The sequence below is a fragment of the Cetorhinus maximus genome, chromosome 24 (assembly GCF_964194155.1).
Source record: "Cetorhinus maximus chromosome 24, sCetMax3.hap1.1, whole genome shotgun sequence".
Classification (NCBI taxonomy): Eukaryota; Metazoa; Chordata; class Chondrichthyes; order Lamniformes; family Cetorhinidae; genus Cetorhinus; species Cetorhinus maximus.
Genome location: NC_135902.1, coordinates 46,810,864 through 46,831,910, shown reverse-complemented (window position 1 = coordinate 46,831,910; position 21,047 = coordinate 46,810,864). Strand labels below are relative to the sequence as shown.

Sequence of the window (21,047 nt, the reverse complement as noted above, 5' to 3'; positions counted from 1 at the left end):
TTGAAGCACAGTGCCATCCAACAGCTTTTTTATCCTGGTCCTATGCAGGTCTTATCCAGCAATTGGGGAGAGTACTATTTATGACTTAAAAACAATTGCAAACACATTGGTTTTAAACAAAAAGTAGACTGGGTTCTGTAGGATTTGTCCCACAATATCAATGCTGTTTCTACGGATGTGGGAATGGGGGCTGGTATCCCAGTATAAACACAACGTAAGATTAGCCATTAGGTGTTGGCTTGGTTCAGTGGAAGCACTACTTCCACGCCACAGCACTCGAGCACAAAATCCAGCTGAAACATTAATGCAGTATTGATTGAATGCTGCACTGTCAGAGATGCCATCTTTCAGATGAGATGTTCAACGAAGGCTCTGTTTGTCCTCTCAGGTGGAGGTATAATATCCCATGGCAGCGGAGTGCTCCTCATTTTCCTGACCAACATCTATCTTTCAAACAACATCCCTACAACAAATTATTTGATTAATATTTACGGGTGTCTGTGGGACCTTGCTGTGCACAAATTGGTTGAATGGCGTCCTGCAAGAATGACATATTTCATTGGCTTAAAGTGCATTGGCATATTCTGAGGTTGCAAATAGCATTATATAAATGCAATTGCTCTTTAAAATAGCATTTATAGTGCTTAGACAGTGCAGTCTAATGTTTTGACAATCCCTTCACAAGAGAAATAATGCAGGATTCTCAGTAATGCTCTGTTCTTTTAAGAGTATACGTGCACATTCAATAATTTAACAATAATGTAGCAATAATTTATAGTTTAAGTGTAGATAAATTCTATAACCATGCCCCTAACATCAATCAATCGTAGAGCATCAAGGGAGAAAAGGCTAGGATCCTAGCCCTTTAGTAAACACAGCTGCATACAAGAAAACCTTTTAGTAAAACTTAAAACAACTTATTTTGAAGAAACGTGGACAATTGTATTAATTCAAAATACCAGGTTTCTTGTAGTGTTTGGAAGTTATACTCTATTATCCAAATGTACAAAAATCAAGGCCACTTGTTCATGTTGATTGAGTTACACAACGTTTTTAAAATCTCAGTATTGTAGAAATGTTGCGTAATACTTTCAGGTACGATGCTATGATTTTGAGTGTATTTCCGCAGTAAGTGTAAGTTGCTGTATTGATTATTGTGTGTTCTTTGAACTAGGTAGTCAATTTATTTCCTACCTTTTTTAAAACCTAGGATACAGAAGATAGCCAAGATGTTTCTGGATGCAGGCAAGCAGAAGATTGATAATAGGCACCGTCAGCAATGGGAAGTGGGGCTGAGCAATATCACATGGTGAGATCTAAAACTAACCAGCCTCTTCAGCGGTGATTATTTAAATGTGAGTTTTATTTATAAAGTAATACTAGTGTGCTTGCTATCAGTTTAATAGGGGCCTCAGCTAACACACTCAAATTTTGTATGTAATCCCGCATCCATATTGAGTGAAGCCACGTTCCCATCCGGCCTCAGCAAGCGGATTTAGGCTAATTAAACACTAAATCAGCTTAAAGCTGCTTCTCGATCATGGCCGGGGTTTCACCTTTTGTTAGCGCAAGGCCTGGAAATTAAGGAAGGTTGATGCCTAACTAAAATAGCGCGAACGAGGAATTATCCTTTTTGCAAAGATAAGTTCCTCTTCGCCCTTTTACAAGCAATTTTCTCTGAAATCCTTCCTCTCATTGCCTCCTTGCTGGAGTACAGTTTCACAAGCATTCCAAAACCTTGCATAGTCTTCGAAGTAGTAGCCTAGAAAGCAGCTATTCAACTGTAGAGGCTTTAGCCATCCAGGTACCACATTCTGCGATTCTGACCCCAAATCTCTTCACCTAACTATATTTCTCTCCTCCTTTAAACCCTACCGCTCTGACCAAATGTTTGGGTCACCTGTCCTATTATCTCTTCCCTTGACTCTGGGTCAATTTTTGTGTGATTGCACTTGTGTGAAGCCTTTTGGTATATTTATTTATTTAGTGAATGCAAATCCCCAATGCCAAGCGATAGCCTCCTCATTTGCTGAGTTTAAGGTGATTAGTCTGTCACTTAAGTCTGTAGAGAGGGCGCTCCTCGGTAACTTGCAGCGTTGTTTGTGTCTTTCCACAAGTGCCCGAGGAATTTGTACTGAGGCCCCAGTGGTGGAGGTTGACTACACAGGGGCCCTCGCCTGTCCTGAACCTGTTTACCAAGGGCCACCGTCACTGTGGCAGTTCAAAGCCTGCCATTTGACAGATGGGGTTTGTCACAAGGAACTTGTTAGTGACTTCCTGTGTTTCCCATTCCTTGATCCAAAGAATGCCTGCTAGTAGATCTTGCTCAGGAAAGGGTGCTCCATATGGGGTGCCAAGATGGAAGGCGGGCAGTAGGTCGATTGAACAGGTCATCATGGAGTGGTAAGTGAGGTGCAGCACAGGCGGTTTCAATCAGCTTGTGGGTTTTCATCAGTCAGCAGTTGTGTGGTGCAGTGATGTTTGCAAGAACAGGAAGACAGGGAAGGGGTGTTGAGTGGAGAGTCCCAATTATGATGCACATTGTTGCATTCAACTGAGCGGCAACAGGGTGTGTGTGTGAGGGGTGACCTTTGTCAGACAGGTGCACAGTACCCTGCTGCAGAGTATGATAGGGCAAGTGCTGAGGTCCAGAGTGTTGTGTAGGTCCAGCAAGTTTGGTTAGTAGGTTGTTTCTGGTTTTGACCTTTGCTACATTAAAGGCACAAGTTGTTCATGTTACTGCCAAGTTAGAGCCTGTTCTCACAGGTGCTGGCCATTTTTCTCATTTCATCCAGGGTTACAGTTGTCAATTGTAGCAAGCATTCTGCCACCCTGGCTGAGATCACTTAACTTTGTACAGACTGTCCAGTCACAGTTCAAATACAGTATAATTTTTTCCTCAAGCACAGCGGCTTATATTATTGCAATAAGTTTCTAAAGCATCGGGTATTTGGCAGGCATAACTGTAGACCTTGAACACCATAAATATATGGAAATCAGGTAAAGCAAATCATTTATTACAAGTAGACTATTGAATCATTCAGATATCCTAATATGTACCAATAGCATCTAATAGTGAAGCAGGCTACAGGGTGAAGGGGTGTAACACAGCAAGAAGACAGAAACAAGCAGATAAAAAGTGTGTTTACTACTGCAATAGCTTACTCTGAGAAGAATTAAACACCAGTGCAGTGAATTAATTCATGGATAAAATTCACCTCAATCAGACTTTCTCAAGTGGAGTACCAAATTCATTCCTATCTAGGGTCTGCGCAAGGAAGAACTTCAGGGAAGAGGAAAGTATTATTTAAATTTAATGAACCACCCCTTGAATTTAATCCTGGGAAGAAATTTCACACATGATGGAGATTCTGAATGCATATGGCTTCTTAGAGAATACAGAAAACAAGAGTGCCGCCTGTGAGAAATCGGTATCCTGAAGTCTTACCTATTAACGAGTTCAAGGAGCTGTAGGAACTGACTCTCCTCATTTTATCTATGGTTTCAAAAGAAAGGATGTACTCATCATTGTCAGGGCTTCCCAGGGTACTACTGGCACTACTGCTGGTGCTTAGATACCCAGGAGAGAAAGGGTTTGAACCACCAGCTGAAAGAGAATGAAAATCAAGATGAAGAACAACTAAACACCTTTAGTAACATGATACTTAAATACATGATTTCCTGGCTTGACTGCCATGATTATAACCCCTACTCTGTACAGTGCATGTTATTTTGACATTCACTTTTCAATCACTTTATTTCAAAGAAAAACATGATAATCCTTATATTGACTTGAGAAACTCGAGATTAAATTATTTGAAAGCTGGAGAACACAATTTGAAATTTTGCGATAATAGAAATATAACGGGCCTTTTCTCTCTCCATTTAATTAAACCTTGCTCCCATCATTTGCTTAAGACATAATTTTACTCTTCATTCATATGTACCCCTAGCCCTTCACTGCTAAATGCGGCAACTCACCCTAAGGCACTGTTGTGTGTGTGGCTGGACTCTGCCCAAGTGGTTATTTTTCACCAAAGATCGCAAATGCTATTTCATAACTTTCTCTCGTTCCATCAGCAGCTGAGAGATTGGGCAGGTAACCTGCTTGCAAATATCAGTCTGTACTCAACTGTCATAAAATGTATGGAAATAGATTTCCTTTGCAACTTTTCATTTAGAGATGCAAAAGAGTGACCAGCATAGTTTTCCTCTCGCCCAATAGGGAAATATCTGACCACTGCTTCTGGCATTGCACATTGGAAAAGTAAAAGCATCTCTGAACTGCCTGTCCAGGGCATATGACTAAAATTTGAAAGTAGGAAGGGCCATATAAATGACTAAATACCCTTTAAATTTGGTCATTTTAATTTCGAAATTGTTAATGGTGGAAATCCAAAACTGCGTCATGCTACAGAGTGCTATAGAACTCTGGCCAGCAATTAAGTAGCTCGTCAGCTGTCAAACTTATGCAGGCTTGTTGGAAGAAGGGAAAAGTAACATGTTACATTCTTGCACGAACCAAAGAAAAATCTATTCAAATGTGGACCATTCTTAAGACACTGGCTATCTGTGCCTACAGCACATAAACAAAATGATATTCACAGGGATGTTGCACTGGTTAAACATACCCCTTTCAGGCGGAAAGTCTTTTAACTTTAAACATTTGAGGAAACAGAAGAAATTTAGTTTCAAAAAACATGCCCCCTTTAAAATGAAGTGATGCCACTTTACAATTATCTAATTACAACATATTTTAATCTCTGTTGGTTGATACCTTGGAAAATTGAATTGAGAGGTACATATGGTCCAGGCTGGAGATGCCAGCTTTCTCTGGAGTGTCACTAAATGTGTTAACAACAGATTCTACAAACTTTCTGAACCTCAATTAGAAATGAACGCACTGCATAATATGACTGAATATTCATGAATTGGTTTTAGATTTACAACTTCAGTGAGGTGGTATGAGTTTTACACACCAGATACCATGAGCAAAGATTACTGAATAACAAACTTTTTTTTAATAGCTGGATATTACTTTTGCATTGATCAAGCACTAGCTCATAATTAACACTTGAAACATCAGATAATACAGAGTAACGTTGCACATTAAATACCATACCTCTTTGAGTGCACTAGGCTCGCTGAACAGGTTCAATACTGGAAAGGTTCAACAGAAGCTGACAGCTGAATTATTTTATTTCATATGCCAGAGCACAATTCTTTCTATTTCCTTTCATAAAAAAAGACTTATGTCATATAAATTTTCAAGATCAAATCAGATTTAGGATTTTGAGTAACTTAAGGTCAAATTTATTGCTGCTTTTCCTGTGCTGCAGAAATGTTTAAAGTTATTTACTTTCAAATGGAGAATTTTTATGGCTGTACATTGAAGTCTTAATCACTTGCATAAACATCAGTAAAATGTTACGTTGGCTTCTGGTTCATTAATATTTGGATAATTAATGACATGAAAGATTTGATATGTATTCATCCTAGATCTGTGGTTACAATGACTACGGTTTAAAAATTTATACCTGCCCATAGGAGAGCAGATATAATTTCAAGCAATTTGTTTTTTTACAAAGAAGCGCAAAGACAAAGGGGTCAAAGGTGGGTTCCTTGAGAATGACGATAATTGCAGATTTGAAGGTGAAGGGGATGCTGGAGACGGAAGTTTTAACAATAAAAAGCCCTGCCATTCGCGGGGGTTACGTTCCTGCGAAACATTGCAAATAGCGAAATCGCGAACAACGAATATGCTTTTCCATGGGGCTGAATTAGGTTCTAGCCATGCCAGGGGGGGGCATTGGTTTGAGCAGTTACCCTATTCTAAATTACGGTGCAGTACCTGCATCCGACAGACAGGGGAGCCTCTGAGCAATACATCAGTGAAGATTTCAAAATGAACACAGCCATTATTGCAGCGAGATTCTGACATTTCCGTGTTAATCCCTTCGTTCAGGCTGCACTTCAGTTGCAACCATTCCGGTCTCTGCTCCATTATGGCTGTTGTCTCCCCCGGGGAAAGAAGAGAGAGGGAGAAGAAGCCGCGGATGAGCAAAAACTGCTCATGTGATGCGCGATTCAGTGTACAAAGTGTGGGTGAGTGAACCACAAAGCTGCAAACAGCAGGATTTTAAGGTATCAGCTAACACGGGGGCCAAGAAGGGAAGATGGGTTGTCAGCAGTTTGATGGGAATAGGATCAAGCAATGGACAGGATGAATTCAGAGAGGTAAAAAGGGGAGAGAGGAGGGAAACCAGAAAAAGATGCGAGTGCAGGGGTAGAGGAGGGGAGAACCTTTTGGGAAGTTAGGTCTGGTGGGCCAGAGGGAAGGAGGGAAGCAGTAGCTCAAAGGATGGTCTCAGCGATAAAGAAGTCTATGGCTTCTCACACTTGTTGGTGAAGGTGAAGGGGCAGGGAGAAGGCTGTAGTGAAGAAAAGCATTGAGGGTTATTTTTGCATTCTAGAATGATGCAGGAATGAATAACTAATCCTGTTGTCTGCCATAAACATTCAAGTCTGCAAACCTTGGGCAGGAGTCAGGGTAATGATGAGGGTGAGAGTAAGAGTAATGGTTTTAATGGGGAAAAGGCATCAAAGGAGGAGGTGAGGGTATGATTGAGCAGGACGGTAACTACAGAAATGTGGCGAATGGAAGGCCAATGTCTAAACAGTTTGGAATTTGAAAGTGTTGTAAGTATCCTAGGGAGGAGCTTTTATTTACAAGGGCAGACACACAAAAGTTGAGGGGGGGGGTGGTGGTGGTGGTTGAGAGTGGAGTGATCAGAGATGGCCTTTATCTGCGATTGACATGATAGAGGCAGACAGGCCACATGAAATGGCATATCAAGGGAGTGGTTGTTAATATGGGTATTCCGTTATATCAATGTTATGGATATAATGTGAATGCAGTTCAGCTTTACATAATTAATTCTCCAAACATTGACCGGATAGCTAAGTGAATGCTTCAAATACATCCATAAAAATTTCCATTAGCAAAGAAAATGGATTTTAAAACTTACAGCACAAAGAAAGGGTAAGGTGTTTAAGTTACAGTGAAAGGTCTGTCTAAAACAATTCACATGGAATTGGATCACTGTGTAAAAATCAAGTGCACAGATATTTGGTCCACCTTACAGTGGGGTACAGAATAAATCTGCATCGAATGATTCATCTGGTAGTTTCAATCATGGGTCTGAGCCTCTTCAATGTGCATGTAGTCACAACCAAACAAAGTTGCTGACAAAGTTTCAAATCAAATACACAACCAGTCTATGACGTAATGAAAGCTGTGTGGGTTTTCAATTAGATCAGCACTGGCCAGTTTAGTTTACTGAACCTATTTGGGAGACGAGATAATGAGCCATAGAAAGTTCTGCATTTGGACACTGATCCTTCTTCCTATTCCTATTCTCTTCTGGATGTTAAGCCAGTTGTGGTGATTGCTGTGTCTAAGGAGCGAACAGATTCAGTGTATTTTGTAATTCTTTACCATTGTATCTGGTGAGCTCTTAAATGAAAGTCAGAACATCATGTAGTTACAAACTACACTGTGAGGATTCACAGCAACCTAATTGTGTAGGCATAGGAAGTCTGTGCCAGCCAATTATTATTGATACTAACACCCATTTATCACAGGCTGCAGTCGTACTCACTTTCTTCGTTTAAATTTAGATTTTGAAGAGACTTATTCAAGTTCCGCACCGAAGTAGCCGCACGGATATTCCCATAGGAACTCACTGAACGAAGCCGTGGGGTGGCTGGTCCATCACGCACTGGTGTAAAATTTCCAGGCTCTGGAAGTGCAATAATGAAGCATAAAGCATTAAACATAAGCAGCATTAAAGAGATAATGGTTAAAAGTAGGTATCAAATCTGTCCAATTTTGATTGTCCTTTTAAAATAACAACTTCTTTGTGGTGGGGTGTGCATGGGAGGGCGGGGGGGTCGAGATGGGCATCCTCATGGTCCAAAACTAAAACCTGTAGACACCATGAGGCACTTGACGATGGTTCCAGTAAAGCAATTAGATGCCAATGGAACCATAACCCAAAGAGCCAATGTTTTTAGGAGCAAAATGGAAAGAGGAACGTTGTTTAAGAAAACAATTAAATAGAAAAAATGCTATCCAAACCCCAAAATTATGATTACAGAATTGTAATTTTTTTTGGTAGGGAATCCATTTCCTGCCATTTTAGATTTTCCAACAAGTAATAGATGTTACGCGGGACACCAGAATACTGTTATGCTCCATGTCATTAATGGATGGTGGCATGCATGCACACATGAACAAGTATGATATAATCACTGCAGATGTAGAGGATTAATCCCCAGCCGATTTTTGGAAAATTACATTCATTATGTGCATCTTTTCAAAACAAAAACTCGATTAAACAAGGCAACAGTTGTTCAAGTCAGGGTACTCCGAAGTCCAGAGTATCTTCTTATAGAATGCTTAAATTAAAATGTGGCAAAGAAAATAAAAATTCTATTTGGTATAACGGAGTGATTAAGATTTCTAAACAGTGTAGTTCAATAATTTAATCTATAAGGAATGTGAAAGGTGACAGAAAATTCAAGAATGAGGACTATTTAACTTAAAACAGATACTAGTTGGTTCAAATTAATTTACTCATAAACCCACCCACCCCAACCCCCAGAAATGTATCTGTTAAGAACTGATCGGTAAATTTTTGTACATACTTTTCAAGAGTACAAGAGAGCTGTACCACTGAACGATTCAGATTGAAGACTGATATATATATTTCAATTTAGTGACCCCATTTCTTATTGCCTACAGCTGGCATTCCTAATCCTAGGAATGAGATTCATCGCGGTATTGTTAGTTTGGTGAAAGATGAAGCACTTTTATTCAATTTTGTTGCAGGTATATTAACACTTCGAGTCTGCTATTAGTCTCAAAAGACAGACAATTATAAAAGTCAATTTTGCTGAATTTGAAATGTTAATACTTAAACAGAAAAATTAACCTAGAAATTTCCCGAACTTTGTCGCATGGGACATTACTGCAATTTATTTTTGACGTTCCATTTGGCTGGTAGATTGGAAGGTGTCAGCAGAATGGTAGGTTGCATGCCGCCCACATGCCATTCAAAATAGTTCATGTGGATTTAGGTGCTACCACTTAAAACAAACTAAGCGCAAAGAAGGACGCAACTCTCCCCAGGTTCCTCTGCCAGAGATCCGGTAGCAGGTGGAACATTTGCTGCCTAAACCTGAAAGTGATCCAGTTTTTGATGCGTGGTTTTCCATGTTAACCATATGACGTAACTCATAAAGGGCAAAATTAAACTTCCAAGGTGCCTTCTGAAGGCAAGAAGAACAGGAGACTGGACAATTGAGAAAAAGGGCAAGGGACTGAACTGAAGATGTCAGTTTTGAGAAGATTTTTGAAGCTGGGGAGAAAGATACGAAGGCCGAGATGTTTAGGGGGAGCAATCTAGATTTTGGTGGCACTTGGGAGGTGGGTTGGGGATGGTAGTGGCTGAAACAATGGAAGGCTCTGTGGCCAAAGCTAAAACAGAAAAAAAGAGTAAAGCCAGAGCAGCAGATTCTGGATCTAAAGGTTTCAGGCTGCAGGAGCAACACATCGGCCAAAAGGAACAGGAAATCAATGAAATAAAAGCAAAACGTTGTGGATGCTGGAAATTTGGAAAAAGCAGAAAATGCTGGCAGGTCTGACAGCGTCTGTTGGGAGAAAAGCAGTTAACGTTCCGATTGGCTCAATAAAGGGAAACATTCAGAAATGTGAAGAGAGAAATTCCTTTCAATGCCAATCATTGTGATTGTAGCTTTGCCCCACTCAAGGACTTGAGCATGAAATCTAGGCTGCTAACAGTAATAAGGCCACGAAGCTGTTTGACTGTTGGAAAAAGAAACCTGCCACCCACCGTTACCCAGCCTGGTCATACCTGGTCTCTTAATTGCCCTCTGGCATGACCATGCAAAGTCACTCAATTGTACCAGGGGTGACCAGTAAATGCCAGCCTTGCCAACAATGCTCACATTCCAAAAGTGAATTCAAAAAGAAGCGCTCAATTAAAAAACAAACATTTTTGGCAAGCTGCACTCATTTCATTTCAGCAAAGCACAGGACTTAATTTACCACACCCTTAAAATCCATTTCCATGTTGCTTTGATTTTAATTTGAATTATACGGTCAGAGAAGTCCATACTGAACAGGTATACCTATCACATTCGCAGGGGAGGGAAGTGAGTAGTTCTTCTCTTCTTCCATGAATTGTAATGCCACAGTGCAGAAATTACTTTCATACTGAACGACAAGATGACTGAATGCCACAACCAGTTCCTGCCAATTAAAAAACAAATCAGTCAGCTGAAAATGATTAACCTTGGAATAATTTCAATAATCTAATGTAGATTTACGTCATTGACCAAAAACAAGTGGCAGTTACAACTGCAAAAAAAAAAGTCACCAAGTAACATAAATCCAAATAGAATGTGCTATAACTATTGTAGATCCAAGAAGCAAAAAGATTAAAAATCATTTCTACCCTTTCGTCACATCATGGAGAAGCAAGGACATAATAGTAACAAGATAAAATCTGCCATCACTCAAAACACCACAGCATGAAAGTGGAATTAAGCAGCCCCACTAGAAAATTAAATCTCAAAAAAGGAATTAAAAAACCACACGTATTCTGAAAAGTGGAAACAAAATACTGGAAAACATCAGAAAGAGAATAGATTAAAAGTCCAGTTCAATGATATAAATTCAATTTTTGTTAACCTTTCAAAAACGGACTCAATTACATAATTGAATGTTCCTCTGTTGTCAGCATATTGATGAACAGTCCTGTTAGTTTATTTTGTCAGTTGGACATTGATAGGAAAACTTTGATTAAAAACATAAGGGGTGGGGAGAGGAAAACATGGCACAGTAAAGGAAACTAACAGATACTAATTTACTTTATATTAGAGTCAGAAATCAATGGAATGTCTCCTGGTTGAGAACACTGCATCTGCATCATGGCAACCTGCTTTTATCTTAAAATTAGCAGGTCCCCTTGTGGTTTCCGTGGGTGGAAATACTCTTATTGTATTTCAAATCAATATATTGGCATTCATTCTTTTGAAATGTCATTTAGTCAGTGTTGTACAATACGTTTCCTAACGATCTGCACAATTTCTTCCCTCATCTCATCTGAAGTCATGACTCACATTGGAAAACAATACCACATATGCCATTAGCCCTCTTGTATATCATTCTGCTAGCCATTCCTAAAGGGCATGTAATAACAGTTAAGTGCCAATAGGCCACTATGACTGGGGAGGGCATCAAAGTTTACACCAATCTGTCAAGAATACAACATCCACACGTGTACTTTCCAAGTTTCGGGTCATTAGGTATCCATCAGGTTGGGAAGTCTGGCAGAATTTCCCCCCCTTCAATAGCACAGGGAAAATTGTAAAGCCCCTACCAATATCCTGACTGAGATCAGTCAATTCAATAGGGATTAGAGATCAAACCTGGTGTTTTCTGGTCTGTATTACTCAAAATCAAATGGTTCATTTCCCTTATTTTAATAAAGGCAAAATTACCTCTTCACCACCAGATGATCTCCAAGTGACGACAAGGCCGACATATTAATCTCAATCTGCAAACGCACTATTTATATGGTTTCAGGTGACAATTTAGAGGAAATTCAACCTTTAAGCTTATAATGCTTCAGCTGTTTATGTATCACTAAACTCTTGTGCTTCTCAAAGTCAAGTGGAGGCCAATGATTTAATAAAAATTCTGCTCGAAAACATTTGTTGTACTTTGCTACTCAATATAAAAATTTTATAATAATGAAATGTATTTTACATTTCACTATTTTTGCCAAATTGATAATATGCTGATATTGATAACAGACTGCTATACAAACCTGAGTTACAACTACTAAAGCTTCAGTTCACCTAATGAACTGTACATCAATTCATTACCACTTTGCAAATTTGCTTAAAAACATGCTCCAATCATTCCACCACCACAATTTTCTAGCCACTCAATAGATTTTATGTGGAAACTCCAATTACAACGTGGCAATCTGCGTACATTGACCACAGATTCATTAGTCCTAATCTTAAAAAGCCAAACCACTCGACTACATAACATCTTTCAATATCTCTATTGCTTCTTTCTGTCTGTCACGGCAAAGGGCAACTTCCACACGTAAACGTGTGCTCCCCATGATTTGAAATTTAACCCAATGGCCCCTAAATTGTTGTAAGGGTGTATCTCGTAGCCAAGAATTGGATTTTTACATCATCCTGCAGATCTTGTTATTTTTGCACCACAAATTGCTGGAGTTGCAAATTGATAACAGTGCAGCAAAGTGAATGGGGCACCTGGAACCTTGGGGTATTGGGTCCTATGATCTATCTCCTCGTCCAATGAAACTTAAGGATAGAGAAAGAAACAGAGAGAGCAACAGAGAAAGAAATAGGGTGAATAGCATCAATTAGATACAGGAAGTGAAATAAAGAGGGGGTAATAGTAGATTAAGAGAGAAATAGACAGAAAGGAAAACTAAGAGAAAAATTAAAATTTACAACACTTTTAGGAAAAATTTGCTACCTACAGAAGTGATACTCCAGTTTTACTCTTCCCTTTCTGGGCCTTCAAAGTTGAGTGCCATGTCAGGAAAATAAATCACATCATTAAAAGGATGCTTACAATATGAATTACAAGTTCCAAATTGCTGCAGTGTGATTATTTTGTATTAATGCCACAAATCTATTTAAGATCTGTGGATCTGACACAATCGGGAGGTTCACGCTGCGATACTAATTTTGTGGATTTGTCAAAGCTAATCGTCCAGCAATACATGATGTATCCATGCACTAATAATAGTGGGTTTCATGAATTTGCCATTTTTCCAGCTGTTTATGACCATTGTGATCAGCATAAGCTGCAGTTCCCTTTATTGTAAACCCATTACTGCACAGCTTACAGGATTCCATTCTGCCTCAGACACTTCCAAAAGAAGATATCAGCCATACCAGATGACACTTCTAATAGTTAGCTTAGTTTTCAAGCTATTAGGCAAGTTTATTCATTAATAGAATTAGCTGCAGAGGCAAGCAATATGTTGAAATCAAATCTATTTGAATTCTTCTAGCAAAACTTATGGTGAAGCACTTTCAAAGAAAATGCAATATATTCCTCAATGGGATATAATCTATGGGCAAATTATGCAAGTGTGATTTTGCAAAGCATTGTTTACCAGCTCATTTCACAGCAAGACGATGCAAGAATCAGCATAAATACAATCCCTACGAAGAACAAACACCTCCTTTCAAGGCTGGTCTGTGTCAGACAAAATGATCAGCGAAACAATATCAATATTCTGTTGACACAAAGACCACAGGGTATCAATGAGGACTGTAAACATATATTTCAGTTTGCAATTTAACATGATTGTAACCGACAGGTTATATACAGGAATAGTACGGGGGAACAGAATTGCCAGGATTGTTCTACAGAGAGCCAGCACGGATTTAATGGGCTGTATGGCCTCCATCTGTGACATAAGGACTCTATAACTTCATTCACTTTGGACAACTTTCTTCCACAGCTTGCCCTGACGATATACTTGCTTATTATCAGTGAGGCACAGTGGCTACAAACCAAACATCTCATCCACAGCAAACTGCTGACTTTTAATGAATGTGTTTTAAACGATTCAAAACTAAGCAAAAACAACAGAAACAGAAACAGAAACAAAAAGGGCAAAAGTTGCATGTGTCAAATTAATCAGTGCCTTAGCTAAACACAATGTAGTAAACTCAATAGCATGAATCAGTGTTGGTCCACATTTCCTTTGCATCTCAAAGATACAAAAATTCTATGTCTTATAATGGAAACATATATAAATGCAAAAGGTGCTTTCACAATTCTGGTTGGATTCCAGGAATGCGCAGATCAAGTAGGTAGTTGTAACTTCAGAGTGTATCCCTCTCCTTCCTACTAGTGTGTTGCTGAGCCCCAACAACCCGATTTCCGCACTTCTGTTCTCAAGACTCTGGAAGATTGAGCAACAACACTGTAGGCAGTGGTAGGCACTCTGGTGTACCTGTAACTAATGATATCAAACTGCCTCAAGATTCTGAAGCAATTCTCTTTTCTTCCAAAGTTAAAGTGGCAAAGGGAGTGATTTTTAGTGGAATATTTTTTATCCAGAAGGCAAAAACAAAAGACAATGAACACCCACCTTCCTAACAACCGGACTTCCATCATTTATTAGCTGGGCTAGCATCATTGCTACATTGTGGTCAATAGTGGTGGAATGGTCAGTTCTCTCTGCTGAGTTACCTACAAATGTACCCAAAGCAAAGACAGCAGAGCAACGCACCTGCCAAAAAAAAAGGAAACGTTTGTTAAAATTCTTAAGAAAAACTTAAAAACTTGCAATTTTAGATTCAGCTGTCTATACTAGATTTCACTTTTGCCATTAGGGTGGTTTATAAAAAGGTAGTTTTTGTTTTGCCAGAGATCTGAGCGATTTGTAATTATTTAATATTGCTGTGCCCAAAATATCCACAAATCTCAGAAGTTTATCATAGGCAGGGAACAGAGTAAATAAAGCAAAAGTTATGTTTTTAAATCTATATTCAGATAGAACATTTACAACCGAATATAATTAATTAAAATATATATAATTATTCATTGGACAATTTTTAAAAATTTGTTCAGGGATGTGGGCATCACTGGCTAGGCCAGCATTTATTGCCCATCCCTAATTTCCCTTGAGGCGGTGATGATGTGCTGCACCTCATGTGATGTAGGAACACCCACAGTGTTGTTGGGGCGGGAGCGCCAGGATTTTGACCCAGCGACAGTGAAGGAACAGCGACATAGTTCCAATCAGGATAGTTTGTGACTTGGAGGGGAAATTTACAATTGGTGGTGTTCCCAAGCATCTGATGCCTTGTCCTTCTAGGCGGTAGAAGTTGCAGGTTTGAAAGGTGTTGTTGAAGGAACCTTGGTGAGTGCTGCAGTGCATCTTATAGATGGTACACACTGCTGCTACTGTGCGTCTGTGGTGGAGGGAGTGAATGTTAAAGGTGGCGGATGGATTGCCAATCAAGCGGGCTGTTTTGTTTTGGATGGTGTCGAGCTTCTTGAATGTTGTTGGGGCTGCACTCATCCAGGCAAGTGGAGAATATTCCATCTCACTCTTGACTTGTGCCTTGTAGATGGTGGACAGGCTTTGGGTAGTCAGGTGGTGAGTTACTGGCCTCAAAGTTCCCAATCTCTGACTTGCTCGTGGAGCCAGAGTACTTATATGGTCCAGTTCAGTTTCTGGTCAATGGTATCCCCGGGATGTTGATAGTGGGGGTTTCAGTGATGGTAATGCCATTGAATGTTGAGGGAAGATGGTTAGATTCTCTCTTCTTGGTGATGGTCATTGCCTGGCACTTGTATGGCGCGAATGTTACTTGCCACATATCAGCCCAAGCCTGAATATTGTCCAGGTCTTGCTGCATATGGACACAGGCTGCTTCAGGTGCAATAGCATAAAAAGGCTTCAAAGGCAAGCACTTAAGTTTAATGTAGTGTTTATGGTGCTGGACTAGCAACTCAGATGTCATCAAATCCCACCACAACAAACTGAAACTGAACTCAATTAATCCAGCACTAGAAAAAATTACATTTGTCATAAAAACTCAATTGGTTCACTACCCAGTCAGGTATATGTGCTCTCACTACATGGTTGATAGTAACCTCAGTTATAAAAAGCAATTGCTGTCAAGAGGTACAACTAGGTTTAGCAATGCATCTCAATAAGAAGCTGTTTATAAACAACTTTACAATTCCAGGTATAAACAAACTTCAAGTTTAAATAAATGAGGTCAAGAAATCAATGAGAAAGGTGGGCTTCTAACTTGGCTGGAACCATTCAGATATAAACAATGATATAAATAATCTAAATTTAACCATTGGACCGGATGATTGTTTCCATGATAAGGGTTAAACTTAGTGTATTCCTGATGTGGGTTATCTAAACGCATTCCAGCATGTTTGTTGCTCCTTCACTTAAACTAACCAACTTTAAAACAGTATTTCTACTGTTTTAAAATCCTCCAGTGGGATTATTTTATACATACATGTTTCAAAAAGGTGCAGAAACCTTTCTTCAGTAATCATGTACTTACAATTGAAAGCCCTTATTTTGCAAAGGTCCTAAGTTTTGCATTGTCTGTCTATGAGTGATGAACTGGTTGAAATGTGGATAGTACTGTGCATAACAGAGATGTACTGTAAAGAAAGAAAACTTGCATTCAATTAGCACCTTTCAGGATATCCCAAAGCATTTTACTGCAAATGAGGTATTTTTTCCAAGTGCATCCATGTTGTAATGTAGGAAACACAACAGTTAATGAACATGCACACAGCAAGATCCTACAAACAGCAATGCGACAATAATCAGATTTTTTTCTTTTGATGTGATGTTGGTTGAGGAGTAAAAACTGACTAGAACACCAGGAAGAACTCCTCTGCTCTTCTTCGAAATTGTGCTATCCACCCGAAGGGGCAGGTCAGGCCTCAAATGAATATCTCATCCAAAATTTAGCACCAGCGACAGTGTAGCACTGAAATGTCCAAATCGGATGCAAGATTGCTCCTAATTGAGTCCCAACTGACATTTAGTATTCCAAAGGAACATCAGATTTGTACGTCAGTTTGTTGAACGTTAAAAGGAATAGTGGACACAAACATGTTTTTTTTTAAATCATACATACTTGTGTAAAAGTCAAGTTTCTAAGGTTAAATTTTTAGGCAAAAAGCAGGGAATCGGATTTTACTCAAGCAATAGTTTCGAAGGGTCCCATTGTTTTGCTATGGCATAATTGCCAGGTCAGAGACTGTTCCCACCAACCCTGCCCTCAAAGGTAGTGCAAAAGGAGCATAAGCTGTGTAAAGAGCACCCTCCAATCTCTAAAGTTCTTCTCCGATATCTTGAATTCTCTAGTTGCTGCGCAACTATTTGTTTCCTTTGCACTCTCAACAATTTTAACTTTGATCTGGGCAGTGTATCTGCCGCACCGTCTTGATGCCATGTTGCCATATTGGAGGGTGGGATTGGCAGGAGCGTAGCGCGTACCAGTGAGGTGGTAGCCTTGGCATCATGCATTGACGTGCACAGACACAAGGAGCTGAACAGCCGCCTTCAATGGTGTGCTACTCTATCAATGAATAGATTTGCACCAGGGAGTTTTAATTCAAGGGCGAGCAGGTGGCAAGTTCAAAGAGTTTGAACTTTCTGGCGAAAGGTCAGGGGTCGACTTATACACAAGATCGACCATTAATCGAGTATATATAGTATTTTCAAAATTTCAAAGTAAATACATGAACTTCAGCTTTTTTTGGGTTATGTGAAAAAAATATTCACTTATATTTTAGACTAAAGATGTGAGCATTGACTTATTAGCAGCACCCTCGCCCATGAGTCAAATGTCGTGAGTTCAAGCCTCCCTCGAGACTTGAGTACCTAACCTATGCTGACATTTCCAATGCAGTATAGAGACAATGTCACATTGTCATGAGTGCCATCTTTCGATAAGATCTTGAACCATGACCCTGTAGAAGATCCTACAGCATTGTTCAAAGAGGAGCCTGGGAAGTTCATTCCTCCACCAACATCAATACACATCAACTAGTCATTTATCTTGGTGCTGCTTGTAGGACCTTGCGGTGCACAATTTGCTGCTGCATTGCTCTACGATAGTAAATACACTTCAAAAGTACTTTGTTGGCTGTGAAGTCCTGAAGGTCATTAAAGGTACCAGATAAATGCAAGTTCATTCCTTCTTACCACCAACGGAATCTACAATTTGCCTCAGCATCCCAAAAGACCAAAAAACTTTCAGTGATTCTTCCTGGACAGTGAACTTGTGTGCACGAAACTGTATTGGCTGTGATCCCACCAAGAGATGAATTATCTTGACAACATTCAACAGGCCCACAAATAGATAGAATAGCCACTTGGACAAGATGTCAAAGGATAACTGCCATCTGTGAAAACTGTAGTCCATCACAAATTAGTGGCAGAGAAAAGATGGAGGAATGAAATGCTCCAAATTGCATTATGTCATAGAACACTGGTGACATATCAAACACCTGGTGCCACATTCTCTCACTTAATTTTAATCCAGAGGAAAGCATCTGATTTACTGTGACATCACTGATTTATACAGCTTTAGGGCAAGAATTGCAAAATACATTAGAGTGCTAATGAAAAGCCCACTTGTTAAACTGTCAAAAGATAGTAAATCTTCATTCAGTACATCCTTGAGGGATTTCCTAAGGGATTATGTTATGTTGTGAATCAGCACAGCTGTTTCCATTGCTACAGTACACACAATGCACTGAAGAGCACGGTATTTCACTGACTTTCCATTTTGGATCCAATCTAATGCAAGCAAAAGCTTACACCTCGTTCAATTGCAGCAGGTAATAGTTTAATAGTTATATGTTATCAGCTACACAGAGGCTTCATTTCACAACTGTCTGTATACTGCACAGTGAAAAGTTGCAGTTATAGGTACAAGGGTGATCAGATTTGATAAACATGAATTGATTCACATCAGGCTTATCATGAACATAGTCACACACAAAAAAAGAATTATTGAAAAATTCAGCAAAAGGTTATCTTTCTGAGCAAATAAGAAACAAATAGCCATTGAGTTGTATCTGTTGCCAATAGGTCCCAACCTTGCAAATTTCAGTTTGGAACTAAAATGGAACCATATGCACACCTAATAGCATGCAATTTGGGTTGAAACGATTCGTCATACTTATCCCAAATTATGATACAATGAAATATATTATAAGAGCTGGCAACAAAATGAAAACAAAAAGATTACAAATTATAAGGATCTGGGCACTGGCAAAGTGTCTCACTTGCTCCAATTCTCTGTTGTTGTGAATTAACATATTGCAAGAAATAACAGGTCTAGGACAGTTTACCTCAGGTATGGGATCAGAGAGAAGACTGTACAACTTCTCATGCGCAATGTCTCTCACACCACACCAGCGAGCAGCATCAAAGTTCTGCCAGATGCGCCCCAAACAAATAGCTACCCACTGTCGCAGTAAAGGATGGGGGTCATTCAGCTGCTCCAAGCAGATTGCGATCAGATTTCCCTGTAAACAGGCTTCCTACAAAAAAAAATGGCAAAGATAGGCGTAGATGGTTACGCGTAGAACACTGCATGCTCATTTATAATGGTCATGGGAACTTTTGGTTTTCCACATGGGCAGTTTTCACTTAGAAATCTCAAACTTGTTATGGCCAAAGACCAACAAAACTAACTAAAGTATTGACGGGACTACTGAGATGCGAGATGTAGCAAACCTACAATCGACCCCCTTGAATTTTGTGCTGCCAGAATAAATCTGCACTAGCTGACTTTTGAAAATATCAAATCATTTGATTTTATACACAACATTCGCATCGATTAAAAATTGTTTTCTTCGATACTCATCTGCCACCATATTTCTCTGTCACGCAGCGCAGAGCCCATGGAAGCCTCATTGTGTTTCATCTCAAATACAGATGGTGTGACTGGGGCCAGGTGACAGCAGAGAGGCAAAGGTCGGGAGTGGCAGGTATAGTACTGACTACTTACACATTTCTGTTCTGCCATCCACCAGTTACCCTCTGGCAGGCCAATCCGTGAACACTGTAGGGAAGCACTGCTCAACTTCATCGTTGCTTGGGCACAGTGTCACATCTCAGTACTAGATTAAAAACCCTGGACTGGTCACATGGCTCTTAGAGAGAGGGTGCACGCACTCTGGTTTGGGTTGTGCGCTTTTCACAGGGTCGTGGTGCTGACCTCCAAATGTTCAGTGTCCAGGGTTTCAGGAATCAAACTGTGCAGCAGAATATCAAAATCTGATGCCTTAGAGAATCAAAACTCAAAAAGGAACCAAAAGAATAGCAATTTGCCATGGGAATTTGGAAAAATATTCCAACTTTTAACCGAATGAGCTTGCGGTGCAGTTTTCAGGTTTTTACAGAAAAAATACGCTAAGGTAACTGGAAATAAATTTAGCAACTTATAGGATAAGTAACAGGAGAACACATTTAGAAAGCTAACTGATGAAGCCCACATTTCAAAACTGAAGGCCACATTTATGAATTTATAGAATTGACGAGGTCCACATGCAAGAACCTCTAGGGTGATGATATCGACTGCTTGAGCTGGGGGGGGGTCTTCCTCCATCTCCTCCTCACTCAGGGGTCTCTCGCTCTCTCTTTCCATAACTTGGAGGTAGGGCACAAGCACAGGTGAAGGGGTGGAAACAAGCTACAGAAACACCTAGCAAAATCTCGAGAGGAAAGCTCTGAGAGATGAAGAGGGACTGGGGAACTAAATTCCTTTGGTTGTGCATTGGTGCTCTGGCTATTTGTTGTTCCAAACTATGGTCAGCTTAGACATGTGGACGAAGCAGACAAACATATTCCTACTTGTACTTCAGTAAAGAGCAAATGAAGTCATTGCATGATGGTGCCTTTGAGATAAAGGGGAGAAGAATGCAATAGCTTCTGAGAGTGTCTCTACTAGAAATTCAGTGGATCCTTGAAATGGTAGACACTGTCAGACATGTTTAATACATATTTTACCTTGATGTACACAGGGAGCAGGATGCACTTGACAAGGGGGTAAAGAGGATTGCATCCAGGGTCCAGAAAATTAATAGGCAGAATACATTATGCTGTGGAAAGGTTCAGGGAAGATGTGGCAGCCAAATGTGAAGTAAAATGATCATGTTAATGGGGTTTCTTATGTGATAAATTGAGATATTTTTTGTGGGTTAGCGAAAAACTGTCGAATTCCATATCTTGTTTTTCTTTAAAAAGTTTACACAATTTGACAGAGGAGAGACTTCAAATTAGAAGAAATCTTTTTCCCTAAAATGATTGGCGAATAACTAAAATGTAGCAAAGGTAGATCACCAATTGAAAAGGAAAACACTTAGCTAATTTTCTCCTCATTGGTTA

At 39.6% G+C, this 21,047-nt stretch overlaps 1 protein-coding gene across 3 annotated transcripts in view; it reads right to left on the bottom strand.

Moving 5' to 3' along the window:
- The window catches only part of rptor (regulatory associated protein of MTOR, complex 1), a 427,059-nt gene that overhangs the window by 105,201 nt on the left and 300,811 nt on the right, over positions 1-21,047 (bottom strand). For all 3 annotated transcript variants that reach the window (XM_078571169.1, XM_078571168.1, XM_078571170.1), the window contains 5 exons: positions 19,007-19,198; positions 14,247-14,387; positions 10,216-10,336; positions 7,662-7,802; positions 3,449-3,607 (listed from right to left, as the gene is read on the bottom strand). In XM_078571169.1, the coding sequence (XP_078427295.1) occupies positions 3,449-3,607; positions 7,662-7,802; positions 10,216-10,336; positions 14,247-14,387; positions 19,007-19,198 (754 nt within the window). The remainder of the gene's footprint in view (positions 1-3,448; positions 3,608-7,661; positions 7,803-10,215; positions 10,337-14,246; positions 14,388-19,006; positions 19,199-21,047) is intronic.